At 47.5% G+C, this 27,990-nt stretch overlaps 2 protein-coding genes across 3 annotated transcripts in view; both read right to left on the bottom strand.

The window, feature by feature from the left end:
• The window catches only part of GCH1 (GTP cyclohydrolase 1), a 40,532-nt gene extending 24,481 nt beyond the window's left edge, over nt 1-16,051 (bottom strand). The window contains exons 1-2 of the mRNA XM_053391053.1: nt 15,289-16,051; nt 592-701 (exon numbers count right to left, since the gene is read on the bottom strand). Of these exons, the coding sequence (XP_053247028.1) occupies nt 592-701; nt 15,289-15,634 (456 nt within the window). The 5' untranslated portion in view covers nt 15,635-16,051. The remainder of the gene's footprint in view (nt 1-591; nt 702-15,288) is intronic.
• Nucleotides 16,052-26,496: 10,445 nt separating this feature from the next.
• WDHD1 (WD repeat and HMG-box DNA binding protein 1) overlaps nt 26,497-27,990 on the bottom strand; it is a 34,925-nt gene continuing 33,431 nt past the window's right edge. For both annotated transcript variants that reach the window (XM_053389800.1, XM_053389703.1), the window contains exon 27: nt 26,497-27,527. In XM_053389800.1, coding sequence (XP_053245775.1) covers nt 27,324-27,527 — 204 coding nt within the window. In that variant the 3' untranslated portion in view covers nt 26,497-27,323. The remainder of the gene's footprint in view (nt 27,528-27,990) is intronic.

Genomic DNA, 27,990 nt, shown 5'->3' on the forward strand with positions numbered 1-27,990 from the left:
TTCCCTTCCCTTCTTGATCTCTGGGCTACTTTTAAAATGAGGCTGCATTTTAAATTGCATCTTAACCTGTATTTTAAATTGGTTTTTTTCCCTATTATGTTTTTACTGTAATTTTACTGGTGTTAGCCACCCTGAGCCCGGCTTTGGCCGGGGAGGGCGGGGTATAAAGAAAATTTATTATTATTATTATTAAAGATCAATGAGACAATAACAATAATCCTCACACAGCTAATCCCACAACAAACGTGTATAAAACAGGCGCCCACTTAAAACATTTTTGTTCAGACAAGTCTACCCAGAAACGTAGACGTTGCCTATGTTACTTTTCCCTTTTTTCACTTATTTTCATCCATCTGCCATGGCTGCTTTAGCTGAGATCCCTGCATGACAGCGGAGAGATGGAAGAGATGAGCCCTGCGGGTAACTTTCGGCTCTTCAATTCTACGATTCTGCGATAACTTGCTGATGGAATCCCTAAAGGCTTTGGTGAACCAAACATTCCGATTCATACGCCTGCTCATTCTCTGTGTGTGGCTGGGTTTTTTAAATAATAATAAAAAGCGAGAAAGGGGGATGGAAGTCAAAAATTACCTTTCCCACAAATGGAACCAGGTGGTGCTCGCACATCGAGAACATGTCTATGTCCTTCACGATCACCATTTCATCGTGATCTTCATCAAATATGGCATCGTTTAGTACATCTGAAATTAAGCAAAGCACATTAAGAGGAAGAAGGAGAGGAGGAGGAAGAGGAGGAGTTTGGATTTGATATCCTGCTTTATCACTACCCTAGGTACCGCTCCGGCGGGAAGATAAACGGCATTTCCGTGCGCTGCTCTGGTTCGCCAGAAGCGGCTTAGTCATGCTGGCCACATGACCCGGAAGCTGTACGCCGGCTCCCTCGGCCAGTAAAGCGAGATGAGCGCCGCAACCTCAGAGTCGGCCACGACTGGACCTAATGTTCAAGGGTCCCTTTACCCTTTACCTTTAAGGAGTCTCAAAGTGGCTAACAATCTCCTTTCCCTTCCTCCCCCACAACAAACACTCTGTGAGGTGAGTGAGGCTGAGAGACTTCAGAGAAGTGTGACTAGCCCAAGGTCACCCAGCAGCTGCATGTGGAGGAGCGGGGAAGCGAACCCGGTTCACCAGATTACGAGTCCACCGCTCTTAACCACTGCACCACGCTGGCTCTCCAAGTTGCTACTGATGACAGTGAAGGAAGAACAGTGTGTTTTGATTGTTTCTGCCCTCGCTGTTCCCAGCTGGGTCCTCGCCAAACCAAATATCTGGTATCGATCCTTGTTCTGTTTTTCACAGAAGTACAAATGCGCAGAAATATGATATATAATTCAGCCAAACAAGGATCGATACCAGATATTTGGTTTGGCGAGTGTTTTACACCGGTCACGTGGTTCTGTCGTCTGCCACCAGAAGAAAAAAACCCTCTAACACAGAATAATAACATAATAACATATAATAATAACTAATAATAATAATAATAATAATAATAATAATAATAATAATTAATAGTAATGTTTTATTTATTCCCTGTCCGGGCCGGCCAGGGCGGCTAACTCCAAAAATAAATTACAATTAATTACAATAAAATGTAATAGAAAAAAACCAAAAACAGTTTTTTTAAAAAAGAGTTTGGATTTGATATCCCGCCTTTCACTCCCTTTAAGGAGTCTCAAAGCGGCTCACATTCTCCTTTCCCTTCCTCCCCCACAACAAACACTCTGTGAGGTAAGTGAGGCTGAGAGACTTCAGAGAAGTGTGACTGGCCCAAGGTCACCCAGCAGCTGCAGGTGGAGGAGCGGGGAAGTGAACCCGGTTCACCAGATTACGAGTCTCTCGCTCTTAACAACTACACCACACTGGCTCTCTAATTAATTAATTAAAATTAAATTAAAATATTAAAAATTAATTAAAATATGGCTTAAAATTCATCTTAAATAATAACAGTCCTCCCCCCCTCCACCACCCCCATTTAACAGGCCATAGATTATTTAACGGCCGAAGGCCTGGGTAAAGAGGAATGTTTCCACCTAAAGACATGTAATGATAGCACTGTGAGCCTCTCTGGGGACAGCATTCCACAAACAGGGGGCCACCACAGAAAAGGCTCATTCTTGTGTTGCAAACCTCTGGACTTCTCGAGGAGGAGGCACACAAAGAAGGGCCTCAGACGATAATTGCAGGGTCTGGATCTGTTCCTATGGGGAGAGGTGGTCCTTGAGGAATTGAGGTCCTGAGGCTTTATAGGTCATAACCAGCACTTTGAATTGGGCTTGGAAACTAACCGGCAGCCAGGATCGGTGATAAATGCTCACACCATCTTGCACCAATGAGCAACCTGGCTGCCAAATTCTGCACCAGCCAAAATGTCCAAGCAGTCTTCAGGGGCAGCCCTACGTTTAATGCATTGCAGTAATCTAGCCTTGAGTTTAGATGGTGACAGCAGTCACAAAATTAAAAGACGCCTGCTTCTTGGGAGGAAAGCAATAACAAACCTAGACAGCATCTTAAAAAGCAGAGACATCACCTTGCCAACAAAGGTATTTAAACCATAAAGCTATGGTTTTCCCAGTAGTGATGTATGGAAGTGAGACCTGGACCATAAAGAAGGCTGATCGCCGAAGAATGGATGCTTTTGAATTATGGTGCTGGAGGAGACTCTGGAGAGTCCCATGGACTGCAAGAAGATCCAACCTCTCCATTCTGAAGGAAATCAGCCCTGAGTGCTCACTGGAAGGACAGATCCTGAAGCTGAGGCTCCAAGACTTTGGCCACCTCATGAGAAGAGAAGACTCCCTGGAAAAGACCCTGATGTAGGGAAAGATGGAGGGCACAAGGAGAAGGGGACGACAGAGGATGAGATGGTTGGACAGTGTTCTCTAAGCTACCAGCATGAGTTTGACCAAACTGCGGGAGGCAGTGGAAGACAGGAGTGCCTGGCGTGCTCTGGTCCATGGGGTCATGAAGAGTCGGACACGACTAAACGACTAAACAACAAAAGATTATTTAATGGCCGAAGGTATGGGTAAAGAAGAATGTTTCCACCTGGCACCTAAAGACATGTAACCAGGTGAGCCTCTCTGGGGACAGCATTCCACAAACAGGGGGCCACCACAGAAAAGGCTCATTCTTGTGTTGCAAACCTCTGGACTTCTCGAGGAGGAGGCACAGAAAGAAGGGCCTCAGACGATAATTGCAGGGTCTGGATCTGTTCCTATGGGGAGAGGTGGTCCTTGAGGAATTGAGGTCCTGAGGCTTTATAGGTCATAACCAGCACTTTGAATTGGGCCTGGAAACTAACCGGCAGCCAGGATTGGTGATAAATGCTCACACCATCTTGCACCAATGAGCAACCTGGCTGCCAAATTCTGCACCAGCCAAAATGTCCAAGCAGTCTTCAGGGGCAGCCCTACGTTTGATGCATTGCAGTAATCTAACCTTGAGGTTACCAGAGCACAGGCAACAGTAGTTAGGCTATCGCTGTCCAGATAGGGGCGTAGCCGAAGCTGATGGAAGGCGCTCTGGACCACCGAAGCCACCTGAGCCTCGAGCAACAGCAAAGGATCCAGGAGCCCCGTTACACTTGGAACTGTGAGGTTTTAGTTTGTGTCTCAGTTTAGGAGCATAGGATGCTGTGGGACTGACCACAGACCCACCTAGGTCAGTCTTATCGACCCTGACTGGCAGCAACCCTGCCCACTATACCTGAAGGAGCATCTCCACCCCCATCACTAAGCCCGGACACTGAGGTCACGCTCCAAGGGCCTTCTGGCGGTTCCCTCCCTGTGGGAAGTGAGGTTACAAGGAACCAGGCAGAGGGCCTTCTCGGCAGTGGCACCCGCCCTGTGGAACGCCCTCCCATCAGATGTCAAGGAAATAACTGTGCTCGCTTGGAAAATTGGAACGATACAGACACCAAGGAAATAAACACCTATCTGACTTTTAGAAGACATTTGTTTCGGAAAGCTATTAATATTTGATGAATTATTGTATGTTAATATTTTGCTGGAAGCCGCCCAGAGTGGCTGGGGAAACTCAGGCAGATGGGCGGGGTATAAATAATAAATTTATTATTATTATTATTATTATTATTATTATTATTATTATGGCACAAGGAGAAGGGGAGGACAGAGGACGAGATGGTGGGACAGTGTTCTCGAAGCTACCAGCATGAGTTTGACCAAACTGCGGGAGGCAGTGGAAGACAGAAGGGCCTGGCGTGCTCTGGTCCAGGGGGTCACAAAGAGTCGGACACGACTAAACGACTAAGCAACAACATTATTTTAGACAGGGCACTCTCCTAAGTCCTTTCTGGGAAATGGCAGCGATTGCACCTGGGACCAGGCATGCAAAGGTAGATGCTCTAAAAAGCATCCCTTTTGCAATGAGGCTGCCATGACCTCACCGAGCAACAACTTTGTCTCAGTTCTCCATCTGTAAAATGGGTACAGCAGCTGCCTCCCTTCCACGACTATTGTGAAAGCAAACAAACAAACAAACTGTAAAGCAGTTGGGAAAAGTCGAAAGAGGCGGCACCAGAATCGCACATTTTCTGCCGTCTGGAATTTTCCCCCTCTGGGTTACCTGCCCTCAGGAAGGAGGGAAGGGAAGGAAGTCTGTGCATAAAGGCGTAGCTGGACTTCATTTTGTACTTTTTACACAGTTCCTGTGCAAGAGCCAATCTGAATAAGAACAAAAGGGCTTTCGGGCAGCGGTCCCCACCCTCGAAGCCCATCAAAAGCTCCCCGCCCCGTCTCCCAGTGACTCAAAAGCTAATATAAAAAAACCTACAGCTGTGCTAGACACCTTTTCTTTTACAGCTTCCTGTGACACAAACACAGACGCACAGACACCCATCGCAAACACGGCCACCGATGCTGGGAGCTGCCATTTAGGGCTGATAGTGATATGCTATCGCGGGTGGTTTTAATTTCCTGTGCGCAGCCAGATGGAGGCAGGTAACCCTGGCGACCAGGGATGGAGCTGCTCTCGCTCCTCTGTCATGTCCATCACTAGGAAGTGTCTGGAGAAGGGGGGGGAGGGCAGGGAGGCCTTCCAAGCGAGTACAAAGGGCAGATTACGTTTGCCTCTGGCCAACTCCCTTCCCGCAAGGCAACGTTTGCCAACCTGGTGCCCTCCAAACATTGTGCAGCACAACTCCCGTCCATCAGCTCCGGCTGCGTGACTGATGGAGACTTGAAAGGTCTCCAGAGTGAGTGGGTGGAGAAAAGTTTCGCTCCTAAGACCAGGGCTCGTGGGCAGCAAATGAAGCAGAATGTTGGAATAATAATAATAATAATTTATTATTTATACCCCGCCCATCTGGCTGAGTCTCCCCAGCCACTCTGGGCGGCTCCCAATCAAATGTTAAAAACAATACAGCATTAAATATTAAAAACTTCCCTAAACAGGGCTGCCTTCAGATGTCTTTTAAAGATAGGATAACTGCTTATTTCCTTCACATCTGAAGGGAGGGTGTTCCACAGGGCGGGCGCCACTACCGAGAAGGCCCTCTGTCTGGTTCCCTGTATCCTCACTTCTTGCAATGAGGGAACCGCCAGAAGGCCCTCGGCGCTGGACCTCAGTGTCTGGGCTGAAAGATGAGGGTGGAGACGCTCCTTCAGATATACTGGACCGAGGCCGTTTAGGACTTTAAAAGTCAGCACCAACACTTTGAATTGTGCTCGGAAATGTACTGGGAGCCAATGCAGATCTCTCAGGACCAGTGTTATGTGGTCTTGGTGGCTGCTCCCAGTCACCAGTCTAGCAGCCGCATTCCGGATTAATTGCAGTTTCTGGGTCACCTTCAAAGGTAGCCCCACATAGAGTGCATTGCAGTAGTCCAAGCAGGAGATAACTAGAGCATGCACCACTCTGGCGAGACAGTCTGCGGGCAGGTAGGGTCTCATCCTGTGCACCAGGTGGAGCTGGTAGACAGCCGCCCTGGACACAGAATTAACCTGCGCCTCCATGGACAGCTGTGAGTCCAGAATGACTCCCAGGCTGTGCACCTGGTCCTTCAGGGGCACAGTTACCCCATTCAGGACAAGGGAGTCCTCCACACCAGCCCGCCCCTTGTCCCCCAAAAACAGTACTTCTGTCTTGTCAGGATTCAACCTCAATCTGTTAGCCGCCATCCATCCTCCAACAGCCTGTAGGCACTCACACAGGACCTTCGCAGTTGGAAGATTCGGGACAGATAAATAAAAGGTGTCTTCATGCAGTGTGCAGAGTTAATCTGTGAAACTCTCTGCCACAGGAGGCAATGATGGTTGCCAACTTGAATGGCTTTATTTTTAAAAAATTTTTTTTTAAAGAAGAAGAGTTTGGATTTGATATCCCGCCTTTCACTCCCCTTCAGGAGTCTCAAAGCGGCTCACATTCTCCTTTCCCTTCCTCTCCCACAACAAACACTCTGTGAGGTGAGTGGGGCTGAGAGACTTCAAAGAAGTGTGACTAGGCCAAGGTCACCCAGCAGCTGCATGTGGAGGAGCGGGGAAGCGAACCCGGTTCCCCAGATTACGAGACTACCGCTCTTAAACACTACACCACACTGGCTCACTCCAACTTGAATGGCTTTAGAAGAGGACTGGACAAATTCATGAAGGTGAGGTAATCAGTGGGTACTAGCCGTTTTGGCTATGCTCTGCTTCCACAGTTGGAAGCAGCAACAACAAGAAAAACAATGGACAAAGAGCCTTCTCCGCAGTTATGCCCTCCCTGCAGAATGCCCTCCCATCAGATGCCAAGGAGATTTAGAACCACAGTCATACCTCTTGTTATGTTCGGTTCAGGTTATGTCTTTTCAGGTTGCGTCCCGCGGCGACCCGGAAGTACCAGAAAGGGTTACTTCCGGGCTTCTCCACTCGCACATGCGCAGACACTCAAAATGATGTCACACGCATGTGCAGAAGCGGCGAATCGCGACCCGCAGACGCAGGTCAATTATTATTATTATTGAAGATCATTTTTGTATTATGTTTTTACTGTAATTTTACTGGTGTTAGCCACCCTGAGCCCGGCTCTGGCCGGCGAGGGTGGGGTATAAATAAAATTTATTATTTTATTATTATTATTATTAAGTCCAACAGGACTTACTCCCAAGTAAAAGCACAGCAAGGCCCCACTGAACTCAATAGAATTTAACTTCTGTGTGATGTTTTGGGAGGGACTCCAAAGGTCATCCAGTCCAACCCCCTGAAATGCATTTGCCTACAACAAATATAAAAGCGTGCGCCGCTAAGGCATTTAGAGCACGTGTGGAGCGCAAACTCCCCATCGGCAGACGTGACTTGGACAAAAGAGAGGATCGCAACAGTTGGGAGAAGATAAAATCTGAATAGGAAGGGAAGAGAATCGGCCATGATTTGGAGGCTTTGCGTCAGAGGTAAAAGAGCCTGTTGCTATAGGAACTATTTGCATGGCTTTAATGTCGCTTGGGAGGTGAGCGAAAAGGAAAAGATGAAGAGGCTGCCTTTACAGCCTTTAGGGCAGATTAACGGAAGACACCAAACGGCTAGGATGGCTGGCTCTCTGGTGCTTTGCATTCTCCAGCCGCAGCCGGAGTAATCAAAACCACGAGGAGTTTACGAAGTTGCTTCAAAGGCCAGAGCCGGAACATGAGCCAGCAATGCTTATAGCGGCTCAGACTGGGTGCATGTGCGCCTACGCAAACCCATGTGCCGCCAAAGGGCTCTCCTCAAAACCCCTGACTCTTGCCTTCTCGCTTCCCATCATCTCTGCCCTCTGTGGAGGGGACTCTTTAAGTTTCCCTGACTTGGAAAAAGGCCACTTCAGAAGTACAATGAATGGGTAGGTGGAACATTCACATAACTGGTAAGAGTCGCACTCTGCTACGGCGGGGGTCATTAACCTTTCAATGCCCATGGGAGCATTGGATTTTCTTTTTTCTTTTTTTGTATAATTTTTATTAAAGATTTAAACAAAACATATTATCCAAAAACATGTCACCCTTAATTCCCCCCCCCCGTTTCCTCCCTCCCTCCACGCTCCCACACAAAACCCACCCACCCCCCGACTTCCCTCAGTTCCAGTCTTTGATTTCTCTGTGAATGCTGTTCTCTGCATGTTATAAAGTTGTATAAATCCTTAAATTATTTAACTGATTATTGTCGATAAAAAGCTTGTGAATGTTTATTCAAAGCCAGCCAAGCAGTAAAATTCACTTTGTTCCCTCTTCAAATACTTTGTAAAGGGTTCCCATTCATCTTTAAAGTCACAGTTATCCTTGTCCCGTAGCTTATGTGTCAATTTTGCCAGTTCTGCATAGTCCACCAATTTTTCTTGCCATGATTCTTTAGTTGGGGTTTCTTCAGTCTTCCATCCTTGTGCTATTAGGACTCTCGCAACCATTGTCGCATACATGAAGATGTTTCCCAGCTTTTTGGACTGATCTTTCCCTACAGTCCCTAACAAAAATGCTTCAGGTTTTTTAACAAATGTTAGATGGAACATTTTCTTCAATGGAGCACTGGATTTTCAAGCAAGTGCAACAGGCACCGCATCCTTTGGTCTCTTTAAAGGACCCCTGACCATTAGGTCCAGTCGTGGCCGACTCTTGGGATGCGGCGCTCATCTCGCTTTATTGGCCGAGGGAGCCGGCGTACAGATTCTGGATTGTGTGGCCAGCAGGACTAAGCTGCTTCTGGCGAACCAGAGCAGCACACGGAAACGCCATTTACCTTCCCGCCGGAGCGGTACCTATTTATCTACTTGCACTTTGACGTGCTTTCGAACTGCTAGGTTGGCAGGAGCTGGGACCGAGCAACGGGAGCTCACCCCGTCGTGGGGATTTGAACCACCGACCTTCTGATCGGCAAGTCCTAGGCTCTGTGGTTGAACCCACAGCGCCACCCGCATCCCTTTGGTCTCTTAAGAACATAATAAAAGAGGCTGCTGGTCAGTCTTGCCCGTGTCTAGTTGTGGGCACTGTTGGTGCACGGGTACACGGAACTGGACGTCACTGGGCTTCTTGCACCAACTGGAGAATGCCAGGCAACTACGTTCTCCCCCACAAACGACCCTCGGGATGATTCATCACTCTTCTTTCCCGATGCGCTTCTGCGACACATATCCGAAGATATGTGCACACAGTACAATAGCAGAGTCCAAGCAGTAGCTATGCATTGGAGGTGTGGATTTCTAAGCTACTTTATTACGTACAAAACAGAACAAAAGAAATCATGGCTACTCTCTCCTCCTTCATCTCCGAGAGAGAACAGAAAAGCAATAGTACAACAGAACAGCGTAACTGAACTTCCGTTCTCGTGACTCCAACAGTATGGAATGTCAACACAGACATGAGATGAAAGCAATCACACACCCTGCAATGGGAGGAATGAAATCCCAACAGGCACAGCAGTTTAAGAAGGGTGATAATATACATTCACCCTGGAGAAAAGACGACCGAGGGGTGATTTGATATCTGTGTGACAGGTGACCACTGAACCTCTGTTTTAAAAGCTCCAAGGAAGGGGAGTCCATCACCTTTAGCGGGAGTCTGTTCAACCATTCAACAGCACCAGCTGTCAGAACGTTCTTCCTGATGTTCAGCTGGAATCTCCTTTCATGTAAGTTGAATCTATCGGCTTAGGTCCTTCCATCTTCCATGCGATATCCCCAGGGGCGGAGGAAGGGGGGTGCGGTGGGGACGGGCTGCCCTGGGTGTCACCACTGAGGGGGGGTGACAAAATGCCGGGTGGCACTCACTGCGGGGGCCTGTAGTGCGTCCGAACCACGCGTCTTTCCTGGAAGTGACACAGCATCTTGAGCGCCCAAACGGTCCGCCCGCTGCCTCCCCCTCCGCTGTAGGACAACAGAGTGGGAGGAAGCAGGCAGACTCCTCGGAGGCCTCACAGAGCGTCCTGCCCCGGCTGACCACGCCCTGTGGGCGGCTGGCATGTGCGCTGCCCCAGGCGCCTGATCAGCTTGCCCCACCACTGGACAGCCCTTCAGATATTTGAAGATAGCTATCCTGTCTCCTCTCCATCTCCTCTTTTCCAGGCTAAACATCCCAGCTCCTTCAAGTGCTCCTCATAAAACTTGGTTTCCAGACCCTTGATCATCTTGGTCTCCCTCCTCTGCACATATTCCAGCCTGTCAACATCCTTCTTAAACTGTGGTGCCCAGAATGGGATACAGTATTCCAGGTGGGGTCTGACCATGGTAGAATAGGGTGGTACTATGACTATTCCCATCAAAGTAATTTCCCATTGAAAGGGGGGGCACCCTGCGTTTTCCCCATTCTCTGCTTCATCAACAGCGCTTGCAAGGAAGTCTTATAGCTATAAACATAAACACCACAGAACGAAACTTGCCTTCAGAAGAAAATATTATTGGTTACAAAATTTTACTCCTTTCTTGCTCCCCCTCATATTTTTTTCACAGCTTAGCTGTGAAAAAGAAAATAGAAAATTGTGCCAACATTTTTTTAAAAAATTCTGAAAAATAAACAAGAGCTTTGGCAAGTTTACTTTTCATGTGAGTCAAATTAAGGCACTTTCCCCCAATGCATTGACAGTTTAAACAAGTTGAAGACACGGCAGATCATTCAGAGGCAATAAAAGGCTTTAAGAGACACCTGGTCGAAATTGCAGCCTTTCTTCACTCCGCTTTCCTGCCAAAACGGTATTTACAAGAAGAGTGACGTGCAAGAGGCAACAAGGTTTGCTTCTGCCATCAGTGTCTCTAATGAGGTCTGGAATCATGCGCCGAGCCCCAAATGGAATCAATTGTTCGGAAAGCATCTGCTAGTTCCTCCATCAACATTGGCAGCGGAGAAAAAAGGTCTAATTTAATTCACATTTGTGATTGCACACAGTGCAAGTGGGAACAAGGGAGGCAGAGTCAGGCTTTATTCCGTCACTTTCAAGGCAGACGGACACACTTGTCTCTTTTGCACAAATCCTTTGGCACAAAACTATTCACTGTGGAAATTGTTCGGTTTGGTTTTGTATTTTTTAATGTTTTATATATTGCTTATGTGATGGCAGAAAGTGAGGAGGAATTAAAGAACCTTTTAATGAGGGTGAAAGAGGACAGTGCAAAATATGGTCTGAAGCTCAAGATCAAAAAAACGAAGATCATGGCCACTGGGCCCATCACCTCCTGGCAAATAGAAGGGGAAGAAATGGAGGCAGTGAGAGATTTTACTTATTTTGGGCTCCATGATCACTGCAGATGGTGACAGCAGTCACGAAATTAAAAGACGCCTGTTTCTTGGGAGAAAAGCAATGACAAACCTAGACAGCATCTTAAAAAGCAGAGACATCACCTTGCCAACAAAGGTCCGTATAGTTAAAGCTATGGTTTTCCCAGTATTGATGTATGGAAGTGAGAGCTGGACCATCAAGAAGGCTGATCGCCAAAGAATTGGTGCTTTTGAATTCTGGTGCTGGAGGAGACTCTTGAGAGTCCCATGGACTGCAAGAAGATCAAACCTCTCCATTCTGAAGGAAATCAGCCCTGAGTGCTCACTGGAAGGACAGATCATGAAGCTGAGGCTCCAATACTTTGGCCACCTCATGAGAAAAGAAGACTCCCTGGAAAAGATCCTGATGTTGGGAAAGATGGAGGGCACAAGGAGAAGGGGACGACAGAGGACGAGATGGTGGGACAGTGTTCTCAAAGCTACTAAAAATGGGTTTGACCAAACTGCAGGAAGCAATGGAAGACAGGAGCGCCTGTCGTGCTCTGGTCCATGGGGTCATGAAGAGTCGGACACGACTAAACAACTAAACAACAACAAATATTGCTTATGAGTAGTTTTGTTATGTTTGCAGTTATGTGTATTTTCATGTTGGAAGGAGTCCTGTCCTGAGCATGTTTTTGAACTTTGGAAAGGCAACAAACAAATGATATACAGTGTATATTTTAGCCAAGCTTCTAATATTGTGGCTTTCCATAACCACAAGCATTCTGGAGAGATTTAACCACTTTTGACTCCTCTTTTCAACTTCCTCTTTTACCAGTGCCCCAAATTTCTTGGGGATGTTTCTTCCTTTGAAGTAAAATGTAAATATGCTTGACTTTCTTGGCAATTGCCCATTTATATATATATTGAATTTGATAGCACTGTGGTCACTATCTGCGTTTGGTTCAACAACATTTACATCTGGCACCAGATCCTGAGAGTCCCTTAAGATTACTTCACCTGTGTTCAGATCCATGATCTACTGTTCTCAAGTATCGCATCTAGAAAAGGCAAAGCAGTACACCAAGTGAGCTGCACCACTGATTAAAAATCGCAAGTGATTCTCAAGACAGTGATCTGCAATGCACTTCCAGGTGGTTCACCAGGCAGAAGTCAGTAAGGAGAAGCTGTCACTATTGTCGCTTTATTGGTTCGTGCTGGTTGCTCAGCAGCTAAGTGCGCACGGCTAGACCTTACGACACAAAAAGGCAAACAAACTGTCAAGTGGCAGGCAGCTGCAGCGCTAACTCCAAAGCCTGTAGTTTAACGCAGAGCAAGAATTTTGAAGCATTTGCCTCGCTACACCTTTGTCGAAAGCGGTTCTGAATTGGTGTGGCTCCTATCCAGGACGGACAAAAATGCAAACAAGGGCAAAGTGATTGGGACAAAATACCCAACTCACTTTACATGTTTTTTTTTAAAAAGGCAAAGGACCCCTGAATGGTTAATTCAAGTCAAAGGCGACTATGGGGTTGCGGCGCTCATCTCACTTAACCCACCGTGCCACCCGTGTCCCACAATAGCAAGATCACAATAGCATTGCAAAAACCCATGGGGCAAGTGCACTTGTTATAATGGCATGTAACTCTAAGCCAGGGGTGTTCCAACTTTTTTCAAAGAGGGACAGATTTGATGAAGTGAACATGCGTGAGGGCTTTTGAGCTTTTTTTAGGATTAAGTTGTTGAGCTTTTTTTAGAATAGAATAGAATTTATTATTTATACCCCGCCCATCTGGCTGGGTTTCCCCAGCCACTCTGGACAGCTTCCAACAAAGCATTAAAGTACAGTAGTCTGTTAAACTTTAAAAGCTTCCCTAAAGAGGGCTGCCTTCAGATGTCTTCTAAAAATCTGGTAGTTTTTTATTGCCTTGACATCTGGTGGCAGGGCGTTTCACAGGGCAGGCACCACCACCGAGAAGGCCCTCTGCCTTGTTCCCTGTAACTTGGCTTCTCGCAGTGAGGGAACCGCCAGAAGGCCCTCAGCGCTGGACCTCAGCGTCCGGGCAGAACGATGGGTGTGGAGACGCTCCTTCTTTTTATGATTTTACCGCAAAGTTGTTGGGCTTTTTTTAGGATTTTACTCCAGGAAATAAACTACCACAGGGGCCGGATTAATCCGACAGGCCCCCGAAACGGACTTTGGACATGCCTGCTCTAAGCCATCATTTATTTTTAGGGAATGGGTCATGGGTCAGGGACAGGCATTAACTTTGCATGCAGAAAATTTCAGAGATTCAATCCTCAAAGCTGAAAGAGACCCCAACCCGAAACCCTGCTAGCTGGTGGACACACCGATGTTTCCCAAACTTGGGTCTCCAGCTGTTTTTGGACTACAACTCCCATCATCCCTAACTAGCAAGACCAGCGATCAGGGGTGACGGAAATTGCAGTCCGAAAACAGCTGGAGACCCAAGTTTGGGAAACCCTGGTGTACATAGTACTAATAATAATGCTAATAATAATGTTATTATTTATATATTGGCCAAACACAACAGCCCTGTTTGAAATCCTGGAGAGCCACTAGTCAGAGGGAGAGGAGAGGGGAAGACAGAGGGAGGAAGGGAAGACTCCTCTGAGACCAGACCGCAGATGGAGTTCGGAAAGAGATAAGATTCAGACCCAGGAGTTTCTAATTCACAACTGAAGGTGTGTTCACACCAGGGGACACTTATGGGGGCGGGATGTCTTTACCCTATGCAAAGGACTCCACACCTTGTCTAGAGGTTAAGAGTGGTTTTAGCCTTAAGGACTCAGGTCTGTGTGAAGCTGGTTGGAGAAACAGTGCCCCAGATGGTATTATTTCACAACAAAGTACAGGATATGCTTGCATTCTGGATGATGTCCTGTGAGCAGGGATTAAAAACCCAGCATGAGATACACAACTAGTAAACAGGAGTGAGAACAAGACCTCGGTTTTCTTAGCTGCTTTGCTATGCCGGCGCCATACAAAGTGACCCAGCAGTTTAAAGTTGTTTCATTCATTAAAACTGAAGTTTAGTATTAACTTTTAAAGTCATCTTAAAATGGGAGGAGCCTGCAGAAGGCCCCTGGTCCAATCCTTGGAAGCATCTTTAAAGCCCTAAACGGCCTCGGTCCAGTATAGCTGAAGGAGCGTCTCCACCCCCATCGTTCAGCCCGGACACTGAGGTCCAGCTCCAAGGGCATTTCTGGTGGTTCCCTCACTGTGAGAAGTGAAGTTACAGGGAACCAGGCAGAGGGCCTTCTCGGTGGTGGCACCCTCCCTGTGGAACACCCTCCCACCAGATGTCAAAGAGAACAACAACTACCAAACTTTTAGAAGACATCTAAAGGCAGCCCTGTTTAGGGAAGTTTTTAATGTTTGATGTTTTATTGCTTTATTATTATTATTATTATTATTATTCTGTTGGGAGCCACCCAGAGTGGCTGGGGAAACCCAGCCAGATGGGCGGGGTATAAATAATAAATTATTGGATGATGATGATGATCTCCAATTATACCTGGGATACACTCCTTGTCTGAAATGCTGCAGACCTGCTGCTGCCAGTCAGTGTGGGCATACTGAGCTAGACAGCTTGACTCTATACAAGCCAGCTTCTTAAATTCCAAGGTGTTTCCAAAGTAACAATGATTTCATTAGAAATTCACTTGCCCACTTTTGTAATCTCCTGCAGGGTGAGCCATGGATGCCCTCAAGGGGCCTCAGGCAAGTCTCTTTCCCAACCTTTCTCCATTCTGGTTGCCCTCTGGTTGCTTTGGACTAAAACAAGGCCACCAGCCCTGGGCAGCACTGCCTAGTGGGCACTGCAGTCCGAAACAGCTGGTAGGCACTGAGTCTGCTATAATCTACCCCATGAGAACAGTGAGGGTGCCTGAAAGGAACTTTAAGCACATTCATTTACTGGAACCAGGACATTACAGCCAGCTCAAATTGCCCCTAATTTGAGAAGAGCAGCCTGCCTACCCCACAGGGCCGTTGGGAACAGGAACAATGCAAAGCACTGGGCATTCTGCTTTGTTTTTAGTTTGGCGGGGATCTGTTCTCCAGGTGCAGCCTCGTGCACCGGAGCCCTGCTCACCTGTGATGGTCTCTTGGTAGCCTTTGGTGAAGAACTGCATGGCGGTGGCCGCCCTCCAGGGGGTCTTGAGGAGCCCCTGGCGCTCGGGGTCCTCGCCCAGGGCGCGCAGGATGGTGCTGTAGGCGGCGGCCAAGCCGGGCAGGTTCATCTCGTTGTCTTCCTCGCTGCGGGTGCGCTCCTCTCTCCAGCTCTCGAAAGAGCTGGCTGCAGCCTTGGGGCAGCGCGGCGCGTCCGCGGAGGAGCGGCCGGGCAGCGCCTGCGGCGGCTTCTCCGCCAGCGCGTAGCCGTTGTAGCTGGCGGCTCGCAGAGGCTGCTCCAGCAGCGCCCGCGCCTTCACCTTCTCCATCCCTCCGGAACCGGGAGAGCTCTCCGTGCGGCTGGGGAAAACTCTGGAGATGCGGGCTGGATCTGGCGACTTTGCGCGCAAAAGGACGCGCGCCCTGGAGGAACGAACACCCGGGGGTCCGTGCCCGGTCTCAGACGGAGGGGGCAAGTCTTTCTATACACGAGGAGCGCAGGGATCCGCAGCGCAGCGTTGTCTCCAGCGCTGGAGACGGTGCGCCAAAGCGGTGACCCGTGCGCCTTGGCGCTGGAGAGGTTGGGAAGTTCCTGGCGCAGCGTGTTCCGGCAGGGAAAAGCGTGGCGCGCCTCGACGGAGGAGGGAAAAGAACACCGATGTCAGGATCCGGCCCTGGCTTTCCCTCGGCTCCACCCTCGGACTTTCCCCCGGTCGGCTCGCCCCACTTTATAACGCGCCAGGCTTCGGCGCAGCTCCTATTGGGCTCCCCTGCCCGTGCGTCACCCGCCCTGGCAGCCTGTAAGCGGATCAGGCGGCCGGCGAGCTCCACGGGCGGAAGCGGGGGTAGCGGCGGGCGGCCGGGGGAGCCCAGGGTGGGGCAAGCGGGGACGCGGAGGGACCCCTGTCGAAGTGGGAGAGGCTGGGTCGCCGTGGGGAGCGCAGGAAAAGCCCGGGTAGTCGCAGCAGGCTGTCTGATGGCTTTTATTTGGTTCATAAGGATCTTTGCGCACCGCCAACTCTTAAAAAAATAATATCCTGGCCGACGGGTACGATAAAATCATGAAAGCATCAAAACAATGTGAAATCGCAAAAACCCAAATGACCAGCGTGGAATCCAATTCTCTTTCGTTCTTGTTTTGTTTGGGCTTTTTTTGAAAGCATCCAGGACAGATGACCATCCAACCTCTGCTTGTTGTTGTTGTTTAGTCGTTTAGTCGTGTCCGCCTGTTCGTGACCCCACGGACCAGAGCACGCCAGGCCCTCCTGTCTTCCACCGCCCCCCGAAGTTTGGTCAAACTCATGCTGGTAGCTTCGAGAACACTGTCCAACCATCTTGTCCTCTGTCGTCCCCTTCTCATTGTGCCCTCCATCTTCCCCAACATCAGGGTCTTTTCCAGGGAGTCTTCTCTTCTCATGACGTGGCCAAAGTATTGGAGCCTCAACTTCACAATCTGTCCTTCCAGTGGATCACTGCCTTGTCATGGCGAAGGGGACTGAATAACTCAGAGAAGCTATGAGCTATGCCGTGCAGGGCCACCCAAGATGGACAGGTCATAATGGAGAGTTTTGACCAAACGTTATCTACCTGGAGCAGGAACCGGCAAGCCACTCCAGTATCCCTGCCAAGAAAACTCCATGGACAAAGACAACCTCTGCTTAGAAACCTCTAAAGAAGGAGTCTTACAACATTAGTTGTTACACATTAATTCATTGCAAAATAGCCAATGTCCATCATTAAATAATGTACCAATATTTGTTGTTGTTGTTGTTTAGTCGTTTAGTCGTGTCCGACTCTTCGTGACCCCACGCCAGACACTCTTGTCTTCCACTGCCTCCGCAGTTTGGTCAAACTCATGCTGGTACCAATATTACCCATATCCAGTCAGATATGAAATCTGACTTTCCAGCGCAATCAGCTATTAATAATATTTATTCTTGGCTGTACTCAGTTCCTCAAAAGTTCCCATTGTGTGGGGGGGGGGGAGTAAGTAGCGTCCTCCTTCCAGAGAAACCCCAACTGAGTGAGTCTTGTGTCCCAGGAGCTTTTTCCCTGCTCAGAGAAGTGAGGGTGTGCATAACAGCCAGAGAGCAGGGAAAAGAGAGACGTTGAATAATAATAATGGCCTGCCTTGCAGGACTGGTGTGTGGGTTAGTGAATAATGCATATGAAGTGCCTTGCGAGTGGTTCCAGGAAGGCTTAGTGCACAGAGGAGAAAAGGGTTCAAACTCCTATTCATGAGCCCCAGGTCTTTGCAATGCCAAAGTGAGATAACCTCCTTTGCACGCTACCCAGACATACAAGAAGAAAAACAGTGTATAAAACAAATAGAAAATAGATTAAGATACCCCAGAGAATGAACCTGTGGGCAGGGAGTGTCTCAGCTTTCAAGATATGTACAATGCATATTATTAAATTCATGCATGCATAATATTGGCTACTGAGCCCTCCACTCTCTGGCTGGAGGAAGCTCTCAGGAAGACGTCTATTTCTGCACATGCTAAATGTTTCCTGAAAACTCGTAAGGAGATACCAGTGGGAGTGAACCACAGGCTCACTTAAGCCATGTCTGTTTCAGCTGGGGTAATATCGGGCACTAGAGACGCCGCTTCCTTTCAGGGACTGCATTTATATCACCATCAAACCATTCGGGTTTTCCTCCCCATGAAGAAAGGCATGCACTGGTCATGTTATAATAAACGTAGCAAGTGCAAAATGGCCTGAAGTCTCCTTAGAGGAAAGGAGACCTGGAATGAGAGGAACGAATCAGAGTAGGAACAGATTTTCGCATTTGTATCCTGCCTTTCTCCGTGGCAGCCCAGCCCTACAATTTTATGATTCTGCAAGAAGCAGTGGCTGGCTCTAAGTTACCCAATGAGCTTCTTGGCTGAGTGGGGATTCGAACCCTGGTCTCCCAGATCCTAGTCCAAAACTCTAACCACTACACAACACTGTGTACACCGTGTGGCCTGTCCCACACCTGGCTGTTGCTCAGTGGCATGAACAAACTTCTTAGGAGTTTATCTCAGTGAAGGCCTTACTTGGAAAATCAATACAACCCAGGTGGTTAAGAAAGCCCAACAGAGACTCCATCTGCGTGGTACGATGGTTTGACATCAACTGATAGGAAGTGCCTACAGAGGGTGGTGAATACAGCACAATATATTATGGGCTGTCCCGCCAATCCACTGGATGACATTGTGGAAGAACGTTGCCTCAGGAGAGTGAGGAAAATTCTCAGGGATGATTATTCACCCCCCTGGCCGGCACTTTCTTGCTCTCCTGCCCTCAGGCAGAAGATATAGAAGCAGGATTAGTCACACCAACAGGGTAAAGAACAGCTTCTATCCGTGGGCTGTTAGGCTGCTGAATGAAAAGATAACAACAGGGCAACTGACTTTCGGGTTTGGTGGGTGTGCGTCAGTAAACGAGGGGAATTAAGACTAAGAGAGCTGAGTGGGGGGTGCTCGTGTAATCTCACTGTATACAAGTTGTACAAGTGACAATAAAGTATTTTGAAGTTTTTATCGGTGGTTGCAAGAACCAATGATCTCTAGGTCTGAACAAGATGCTTGTTTAACCTGGAGGTAGGCTGTCTGAATTGTGCATTGCTTTGTAACGATTTGTTGGGTCTCTGGACCATAATAAAGATTGATTGATTGATTGAATAAAGTAGTTCAATTTCAATTCAATCTGCTTTCTCTGCAGAAGGTTCCAGGCTCAATCTCAGCATCTCCAGGAAAGACTGAGAAATACATGCCTGCCTGAAAAATTAGAGAGCTTCTGCCATACTGAGCTATTGCTAGTCCATTGCTAGTCTAGTCGGCTACTTTGTGTGTAACTGGGCATGTGTGTGTGTTTGTGTGCACCATCTTGTCATGCAACGCAGGCAGCAAAATGTTTTGATCTGGCCTTGAGCACAGGCAACCTTTTTGACCCTGAAAACCTGCCATTTCCTCACTGCCAACCTACTGAGAGCTCCGTATCAGTGATTGCCAAGGCCACACAGTGCAGATATAGACGCAGACACACTTTCTCTCCCATGGAGACAGGCACACAGTGTCCCTCCTCAGCCATATCTAGGTTGGTAGCTGTCATTGGGAGTGAGGTTTAACCCTCTCAACCTATTCCAGCACTGTAATAGGAAGGAAGATTGCACCAGATAGCTCCACTACTTTTGAAGACTTTGATCTTGTCTGTGCGTTGTTTTTTTGTTTTGTTTTTTTCCACTGCTTTTTTGCCTCTTCGCTGCAGAGCTCTGTTAGCTCGGTGGTCAGTATTCCTGCTGCCAAATGAAATGGAGGAAATTGTTAGTTGTCGAGGAGATAAGGGCCTGGGTAAGGAAAATATGTCATAAATACGCTTTGGTGACTCATTTCCTCTTTGTCCCTTTTGGGCACCTGGTATCATTCAAAACCTCGCTCGCTGAATCATCACCTTGTCGTGGTGAATGGGCTTGCATGTTCCTATCATCCTTGTGAGCAAAGCCAGTGTACTGGAAGAAGCAAAGATCACCAGTGTCGAAGTAATGATTCCTCAACATCAACTTTGTTGGACTGGTCATGTTGTGCAGATGCCTGATTATCGTCTTCCAAAGCAACTACTCTATTCCGAACATGGAAAGCGTAATGCTGGTGGTCAACAAAAGAGGTTTAAAGACTCTCTCAATGCAAATCTTTAAAAATGTAGTATAAGGACCCCTGACCATTAGGTCCAGTCGTGGCCGACTCTGGGGTTGCGGCGCTCATCTCGCTTTATTGGCCGAGGGAGCTGGCAAACAGCTTCCAGGACATGTGGCCAGCATGACTAAGCCGCTTCTGGCGAACCAGAGCAGCGCACGGAAACGCCGTTTACCTTCCCGCTGGAGCGGTACCTATTTATCTACTTGCACTTTAATGTGCTTTCGAACTGCTTGGTTGGCAGGAGCAGGGACTGAGCAACGGGAGCTCACCCTGTCGCGGGGATTCGAACCGCCGACCTTCTGATCGGCAAGCCCTAGGCTCTGTGGTTTAACCCACAGCGCCACCCGCGTCCCTCCAAAAATGTAGTATAAACACCAACAACTGGGAAACACTGGCCTGCAAGTGCTCCAATTGGAGAACAGCCTTTACCAAAGGTGTCATGGACTTTGAAGACGCTCGAACTCAGGACAAAAGGGAGAAACGTAGTAAGAGGAAGGCACACTTAGCAAACCCTCTCCGTAATGAACTCCTGCCCGGAAACCTATGTCCCCACTGTGGAAGGATGTGCGGGTCCAGAACTGGACTCCACACTCACTTACAGACACACTGCTAAGACCGTGTTCATGGAAGACAACCTTACTTGGCTATGAGTGATCGCCAAAGAAGATAATTCAAAACAAAAGATAAAACAGAACGGACAGCTCAGTGCTCAGTTGTGGTGTTTGCAGAATCCCAGATAGAGAGAACAAAGATCCAGTGGGGGGGGTAGCACCATCACTATCAGGGCTGTAACAGCAAAATGACACATGCAACTTTCAACACAAGATGAAGCCCATTTCCTTGGCTTGAGGGATCTTTGTTTCCTTGTTAATTATAAACTATTATGAAGTCTTCTTTTAATCATCATCACCATGGTGAAAAGAGTTCTACTCCAGAGGATGGTTGCAAAGAACATTTTGAAAATATTGTAGATTTCTTTTAAGTCTACAGAAGCCAGAGGAGAAGGAAAACAACATAAATATTGCAACATTTCAACTACTTTAAATGCATTTTTACTCAAAACAGGAGATCCGCATGGAGTGTATGTGGTGCAAAGGATTAACTGGCGACATGTGCAAGTAATTCAGTGAGGTTTGTAGCCTCTCTCCATCATCCTCCCCCCCCCCCAAAGTGAAGAGAGTCTCAATTTTTATAAGCCTATTGTTCTGCTGAGAACTCTCCTTTCTCCCCAATAATTTCAGAGGAGTGCATTTTGTGTACCACATCCAGCTCTGCATACATGGCAACCGGTCCAACTCTCCTAGCCTCACGATGAGCCGAAGATAATTTTGTGTAGCAAAATTGTTGCAGAAATTACGGATGCCACCCTCAGCCATAACTATGGGGTAGGAATGTATCTCAGTGGCAGAACATCTGCTTTGGAATAGATGCGCCAATGGTGTGACTCAGGAACATGACAGTTACAATATTTTAGGTGTCCTAATCAGTGTTGTTTTGAAAGGTTCAGTCTGCCATCTTGCTTCAAAATGGCACCCAATGGCGTCCATAGTCCGAAACCTGCTCCGCAATGTCCAAATTTGGCTATAGTGTTGATTCAAGCCAGCAGAGCCAGCGAAGTTCAGAGGAATTGGCCACCCTCCAGGTGCCCGGCTTGAATCCTTGTTGACCTCCCTGCCTGCGACTCCCGGCAAGATCAAGGCGAGGTCTTTATCGGCGATTCTTCCCAACGTGAAGAAGAACACACCATTCCTCCCCCCAGGGAGGGGAAAGAGACAGACAGAAATATATTTACATGCCTTTATTCCTGTCTTTCCAGCAGTACAGAGAAATCATGTCTGTACTCTCTCATCCCAACTGCACAGAGAGAATAACTCCACCCATGTACTTCCAGTACAGGGTCATGTGCCACTCTGAGCTAACATCCGGTGCTCAGTGCACTGAATAGACCGTCCCTGGTTCCCACGGTACAGTCCCATAACATCCGCATCCTGTTTTCCATTCCAGCCACTTGGAGCTCACTTCTGCTTTGCTCCTTTTTCATAACATATAGTACCTTAAGAGGTGTCTGAATACAGCGTGGAGACAGAGAGCTTTCCAAAATATAGAAACCGTTAAGTGCTTTGTAACTGTTGGTGGGCATCCGTCTGTCTTGGGAGACAGTGGAGGAGTGCACCTTTGGGGGAGAAGTCAAATCATTGAAGAGTTACAGCGCCTGCTGTGGCTGTAGAGACCGATACGGGAGGGACATGTTTTGTTGCGGCTGGGGCAGATGAAGGTGTCCGGTTGGGCTGATGCAGATGAACACGGCACTTCTGCCTGTGCTCCCCCCAAATGAAAAGGCCTGGGTCAATGTTCTCCAGGGCTGAGAAGACCATTGTGATAGGAATTTTATGGTCTTAGATATATGGTAATGTTCATAACTGCACATACATAGATCAACACAGGAAGACCAACCTGGAACCATTTTGATTCCTAAACTGACCAAATCCTTTCTCTGCAAGGTTAAACTGGAAAAGCCTCCCCATTGTCTCTTTCCTCACAAATCCTGTCTCAAGGATATGTCTGTTTGAATAAGGTGTGAGCCTGTGACCTGGCCCAGGAAATAAGTATTTTACCACTACAAAAGAATGGCCAGGCTCCCCAGGCAATCCAATCAAGTAACCTGCCAGACAGGAGATAAACTGTGACAGGAGAAAAACAACATTTAAATTTCTGTGATGTAGGTGGGATGTATCTGAGGGGTGGTCTTAGGTTACACCCCTTCTGTGATGTATGTGTAATGTTTCTGGGGGTGGTCTTGATCTAGAGAATGGGAATTTCAAAAGTCTTTATAAGGTCTTGCACACCTTGGTTCTGGGTCCTCCTCCTTTCCTGCGAGTGAGGGGAGCACCATGTTGCAACAGATCAATAAAGATCAGGCTTACTAGCTGCTTTGCTTCTCAATATTCTCTGGTTGGCCTCTGTTATTTTCTCCTACCAATAGGGAACCTATGTAAGGACTCTATATGGGCTCTTGGATACCCCATAAGGGAAAAGGGCATATTTTTATTTACAACACCATAGAGAAGACACTAGGTGAGTCTTTCTTGGGAGGCTATTTCATAGATGCGGTGCTACCACCAGCAAGGACCTTTCTGTAAAAGATACCCAGAACACTGTGCATCACCCGTTTGCTAAGATTGCTAAGGGAAAGGAGATTGTTAGCCACTTTGAGACTCCTTAGGGTAGTGATAAAGCGGGATATCAAATCCAAACTCTTCTTCTTCTGTATGTTATGCTGCTTGACGCGAGTCTCCACATTCTTTACTTCTAACTTTTTTTTCAGTGCGTGTAATCATTTTCTCCAGCTTTGTGATCCACGGCAAGGATGGTATGTTGTAACAGATAAACTATTGAGCCTAGGGTCAGGGCAAAGGTTGCCCTAAGGCCAGGTATTACATCTTGTTTAATCAATAAACAGAAGGCCGTGTCCCCAGATTTCAACACATCTGCAAAACCAAACAGTGAGCTTCAGATAATGTCCCCTCCCCGCCCTGCCCTCCATGAAAAAGCTTAGGTTTATTTGCATGCTGGAATCCTCTAGCGTCCAGGGAAGAATGTGGTAAGGGAGGAAATCTTAAGAGAGTTGTTTAGCCAAGAGAAAATGCAATTTAAAAGTGACAGGATAAACATCCTTCAGATATCTGAAGGGGTGTCAGCTAGACAATGCAGCAAACTTGGAAAGAAGTGGACTCTCCTTCCAGACTGGGATTCCACCTTTCAGGAATGCTGTAGCAGAGGATGACCTCTGCTTCGGCTGGATGACCTTTTGAGATCCCATCAACTCCAATATTCTATGCAGGGGTATTGCTTATCAGAAATTAGATGGAAGCTGAATTAAAACAGGACTTCCACACAGCACTAAACGCAATACAATTTTATGTTCTTCGCCATGGCCAAGATCCTTCCATAATAGTTGCTCACAATTATGTAAACTGCATGCAGCTAAGTTCCTCGCTAGAATTAATTATAATCTTGTTTGCAGGTTAAGTCTGTTTCAATGCTGCCTGTTGATTTGTCTGGGGTGGGGGGCTTTAATTGAGCAGTCATTAAAGGCTCCCTCTTGGAAACAGAAATGAACACTGGGGTAATTAAAAGAGGCTGATTATTGGGAAACTCTTCACTTATCCCCCAGATGTAACTCACAATGAGGTGGTGAAAGCAGTCAATTAGCCAAGTTGCATATATCTGGCAGTCCTGCTTTTAGTGTTTCATCATAGGCACAGATTAAGGACACGGGTGGCGCTGTGGGTTAAACCACAGAGCCTAGAACTTGCAGATCAGAAGGTCGGCGGTTCGAATCCCTGCGACAGGGTGAGCTCCCATTGCTCGGTCCCTGCTCCTGCCAACCTAGCAGTTTGAAAGCACGTCAAAGTGCAAGTAGATAAATAGGTACCGCTCCAGCGGGAAGGTAAACGGCGTTGCCGTGCGCTGCTCTGGTTCGCCAGAAGCGGCTTAGTCATGCTGGCCTCATGACCCGGAAGCTGTACGCCGGCTCCCTCGGCCAATAAAGCGAGATGAGCACCGCAACCCCAGAGTCGGCCACGACTGGACCTAATGGTCAGGGGTCCCTTTACCTTTACCTAGGCACAGATAGAGAAGAACTAAATCTCACTGCTTACAGAAAAGCATCAGCATTCAATCACAGGTCCAGATAAGGAATGCGAACTCCAGAGTGGAGCAGACTGACAGCATCGTCTGGATGTTTCATAAAAAACAAGTGAACAAATGACGGCAGATTCCAAAAAAAAAGAAGTTAACATGGAAGCAACCCCAGCGGTTTAAAAACTCAAAGTGCAGCTACGGGGAGGGTGTGGGTCAGAGAATCTGCACCGCTGAGACCTGGGTGAATGCTGAATTTCCACATAGAATAGAATCATAGAGTTGGAAGAGACCACAAGGGCCATCGAGTCCAACCCCCTGCCAAGCAGGAAACATGGAGCTTGGCTTCATGGATGAGATGGCTAATATCCAAGAATAGACCCAAACAATAAACTTTCATACTCAGAAGCAGCATAGCTTGGGTTATCAGATGCTGAAGGCAAACAACAGGGGCTTGGTCATTCCTCCTCTGGTCACTGGATTCACAACCAGACTTTATCATGTACGAAGCACCTTAAGAGCTTTTCTACATAACCTGCCTCCGTAATCTTTAAGGTAGCTCTGCAAGGCAGTTCAGCATATTTTTTAATTCCACAATGAAAGGGCTACAGATGCAGAGACTGGCAACCTTAGGCAAGCCATCTGCTGAATGCCTGAGCTCCGAACTAGACATCCCTGGCTCACAGTCCATTTTTATCCAGTCCATTAAGACTAGCCAACCGCCCCCTTGCTTTCTTAAAACTGAAGCCCTCTCCAAATGCCTCTGAATGAAAGTGGGATGGGGAAGGACAGTCTTTTGATTTGCAATTCAGGACAGCTGTGCTCCTCCATCTCTTTGCTCATTTACCTTGGGGCACTGTTATCCTTGGATCGATTATACAATTTCATACTTAGATCACAGTATCCTTCCGATGAATTAGTGAATTTATTGAGTCCAACAGAGTTTACTATAACAATGGCTGTGATAACTGCTTCTTTGGCTATCATCAACTTGGCTGTAGCAAGGTTAAAAGTGGTTATGCCCTATTTCACAGGGATGGGAAGGTCATGTCCCTCCAGATGTTGTTAGGCGCCAACTCCCAGCAGCCCCAGCTAGCACGGCCAAGGGACCTAGGGATGATGGGAGTTGGGAGTCCAGCACTATTTAGAGGGGCACAAGTTACCCATTCCTGTTCTGTAGGCTCAAAGTCCTTCCTCTCCAGGGCTCCAAAGTGCTGGGAGCTGAACTGACATATGAGGGGAGGGGAGAAGGATTTCTTCTCTCATCAGTTAAGTTGCAGGGGACAAAACAGATCTACCCAAATATAAAACTTGCATCTGAGATAAGTGAAAACAAAGTATTCATCAACTAAGATATACAAGACAGCATCTTAAAAAGCAGAGACATCACCTTGCCAACAAAGGTCCGTATAGTTAAAGCTATGGTTTTCCCAGTAGTGATGTATGGAAGTGAGAGCTGGACCATAAAGAAGGCTGATCGCCGAAGAATTGATGCCTTTGAATTATGGTGCTGCAGTAGACTCTGGAGAGTCCCATGGACTGCAAGATCAAACCTATCCATTTTGAAGGAAATCAGCCCTGAGTGCTCACTGGAAGGACAGATCCTGAAGATGAGGCTCCAAGACTTTGGCCACCTCAGGAGAAGAGAAGACTCCCTGGAAAAGACCCTGATGTTGTGAAAGATGGAGGGCACAAGGAGAAGGGGACGACAGAGGACGAGATGGTTGGATAGTGTTCTCGAAGCTACCAGCATGAGTTTGACCAAACTGAAGGAGGCCGTGGAAGACAGGAGTGCCTGGTGTGCTTTGGTCCATGGGGTCACGAAGAGTCGGACACGACTAAACGACTAAACAACAACAACAAGAAGATATACAAATGTCACCACTTTATTTAGTAGAACCATTACATAAAAATACCAAAATTCCAGCATTTGGAAGAAAAACATTTGCTATGCAGAACTCAAGATATACCCGATGATGCCCACATGCCTAAGGCAGGAGTATTTAATGTGATGCCCTCCAGAAGTTGTTGGACTACAACACCCATCATCCACGATCACTGGCTAGGCTGGATGGGGCCAATGGGGAGTCCAGCAACATTTTGAGGGCACTGCGCTAGCTACACCGGCCTAAGAGACAAGTCTCTCCTACATTCCTTTCCTACGTAGATCAGGGGGGAAATTACACAAACCAGATGGGTGTTGGGTGAATGATTCTTCTTCAACATGGCTGGGTGGGAAATGGGTTGAATGGCTCCACTGTTCTCCATTCACCTATCAGTGAGTTAAGTCAAAAGCTCACAAGGCTCTTGCTGCAAGACAGGCAAACCCCCAAAGTGCCAGACCCTAACAAAGGCTTTCACACATTCTGTAACTTAAAAAGGAAAAGCAACAAGGAAGTAGTGGAAAACAGAAGGTCAGAAGAACAGTGTCAAGCGGGAACAGTGGACATCTATGGAATGGACTCTCTCTCTTTTCTCCTTGGCCATATCTGCTTTCTACTGCCATGGTGCAGTCCCAAAGGAAACACGGTGCACTATTGAAATAACAGGTCTCATGCCAGGAATATTTGGATTTGGCTTACTGGGACCAACTAAATGTGTGGCATGACATAAAAAGGGCAACACCTGTTTGGAGGCTGGTTCAAAATAGGTTAAAGTTAACCCACAAGGTACCCTTAGAAAAGCACAGGCTGGTTTATCTCTGCTTGAAGGCAAATGCTGATAGCTTTGCAATGGCAGACTCCTGAATGGAACTGGGTTTTGTGACCGAGCTTGTGTCCTCCTTTGATTTTTTCCCTTGGCTTTCTTGCCCATCACTGTTAACCACTTCCAAGCGCTTCCGCTTTTTCCCTTCCGACGAATCGTCAGCTTCTTTTCCTTTGGCTTTCTCAGTCCAGACCTAGGGAAGGGGAGGAAACCAATTAACGAATGTAGCAGGGATTTGCCATTATTCAGCTACTCAGAGGTAAAGTGCAGGAGTGAGACAGTGTGACTGAATTCTGTGGAATGGGATACTTCTTCAGCAGCACTGAATCCTAACATAATAAGATCAGAAGAGCCTGGCTGGTGCATTAAAATTATAGCCCAGCATCCTGGCTTCTCTCAAGGCATCACCCCTAGACCAGATTTCCAACTGCAGCAAAGATGGGGAGATGTTGAGCAGGGAGTGCAGTGCAAATATTATAGTTAGCATGTTGTAGTGATTAGCACTGAACTAGACCTGGAGAGACATAGGTTCAAATCTCTACTATGAAAGCTCCCTGGGTGATTTCACACTGTTGACTCATGTTAAGCTTGTGGTCTGCTAAGACCCCGAGATCCTTTTCACATTTACTAGTGGCAAGCCAGGTGTCCCCCATCTT

This window comes from Podarcis raffonei, chromosome 1 (genome assembly GCF_027172205.1).
Source record: "Podarcis raffonei isolate rPodRaf1 chromosome 1, rPodRaf1.pri, whole genome shotgun sequence".
NCBI lineage: Eukaryota > Metazoa > Chordata > Lepidosauria > Squamata > Lacertidae > Podarcis > Podarcis raffonei.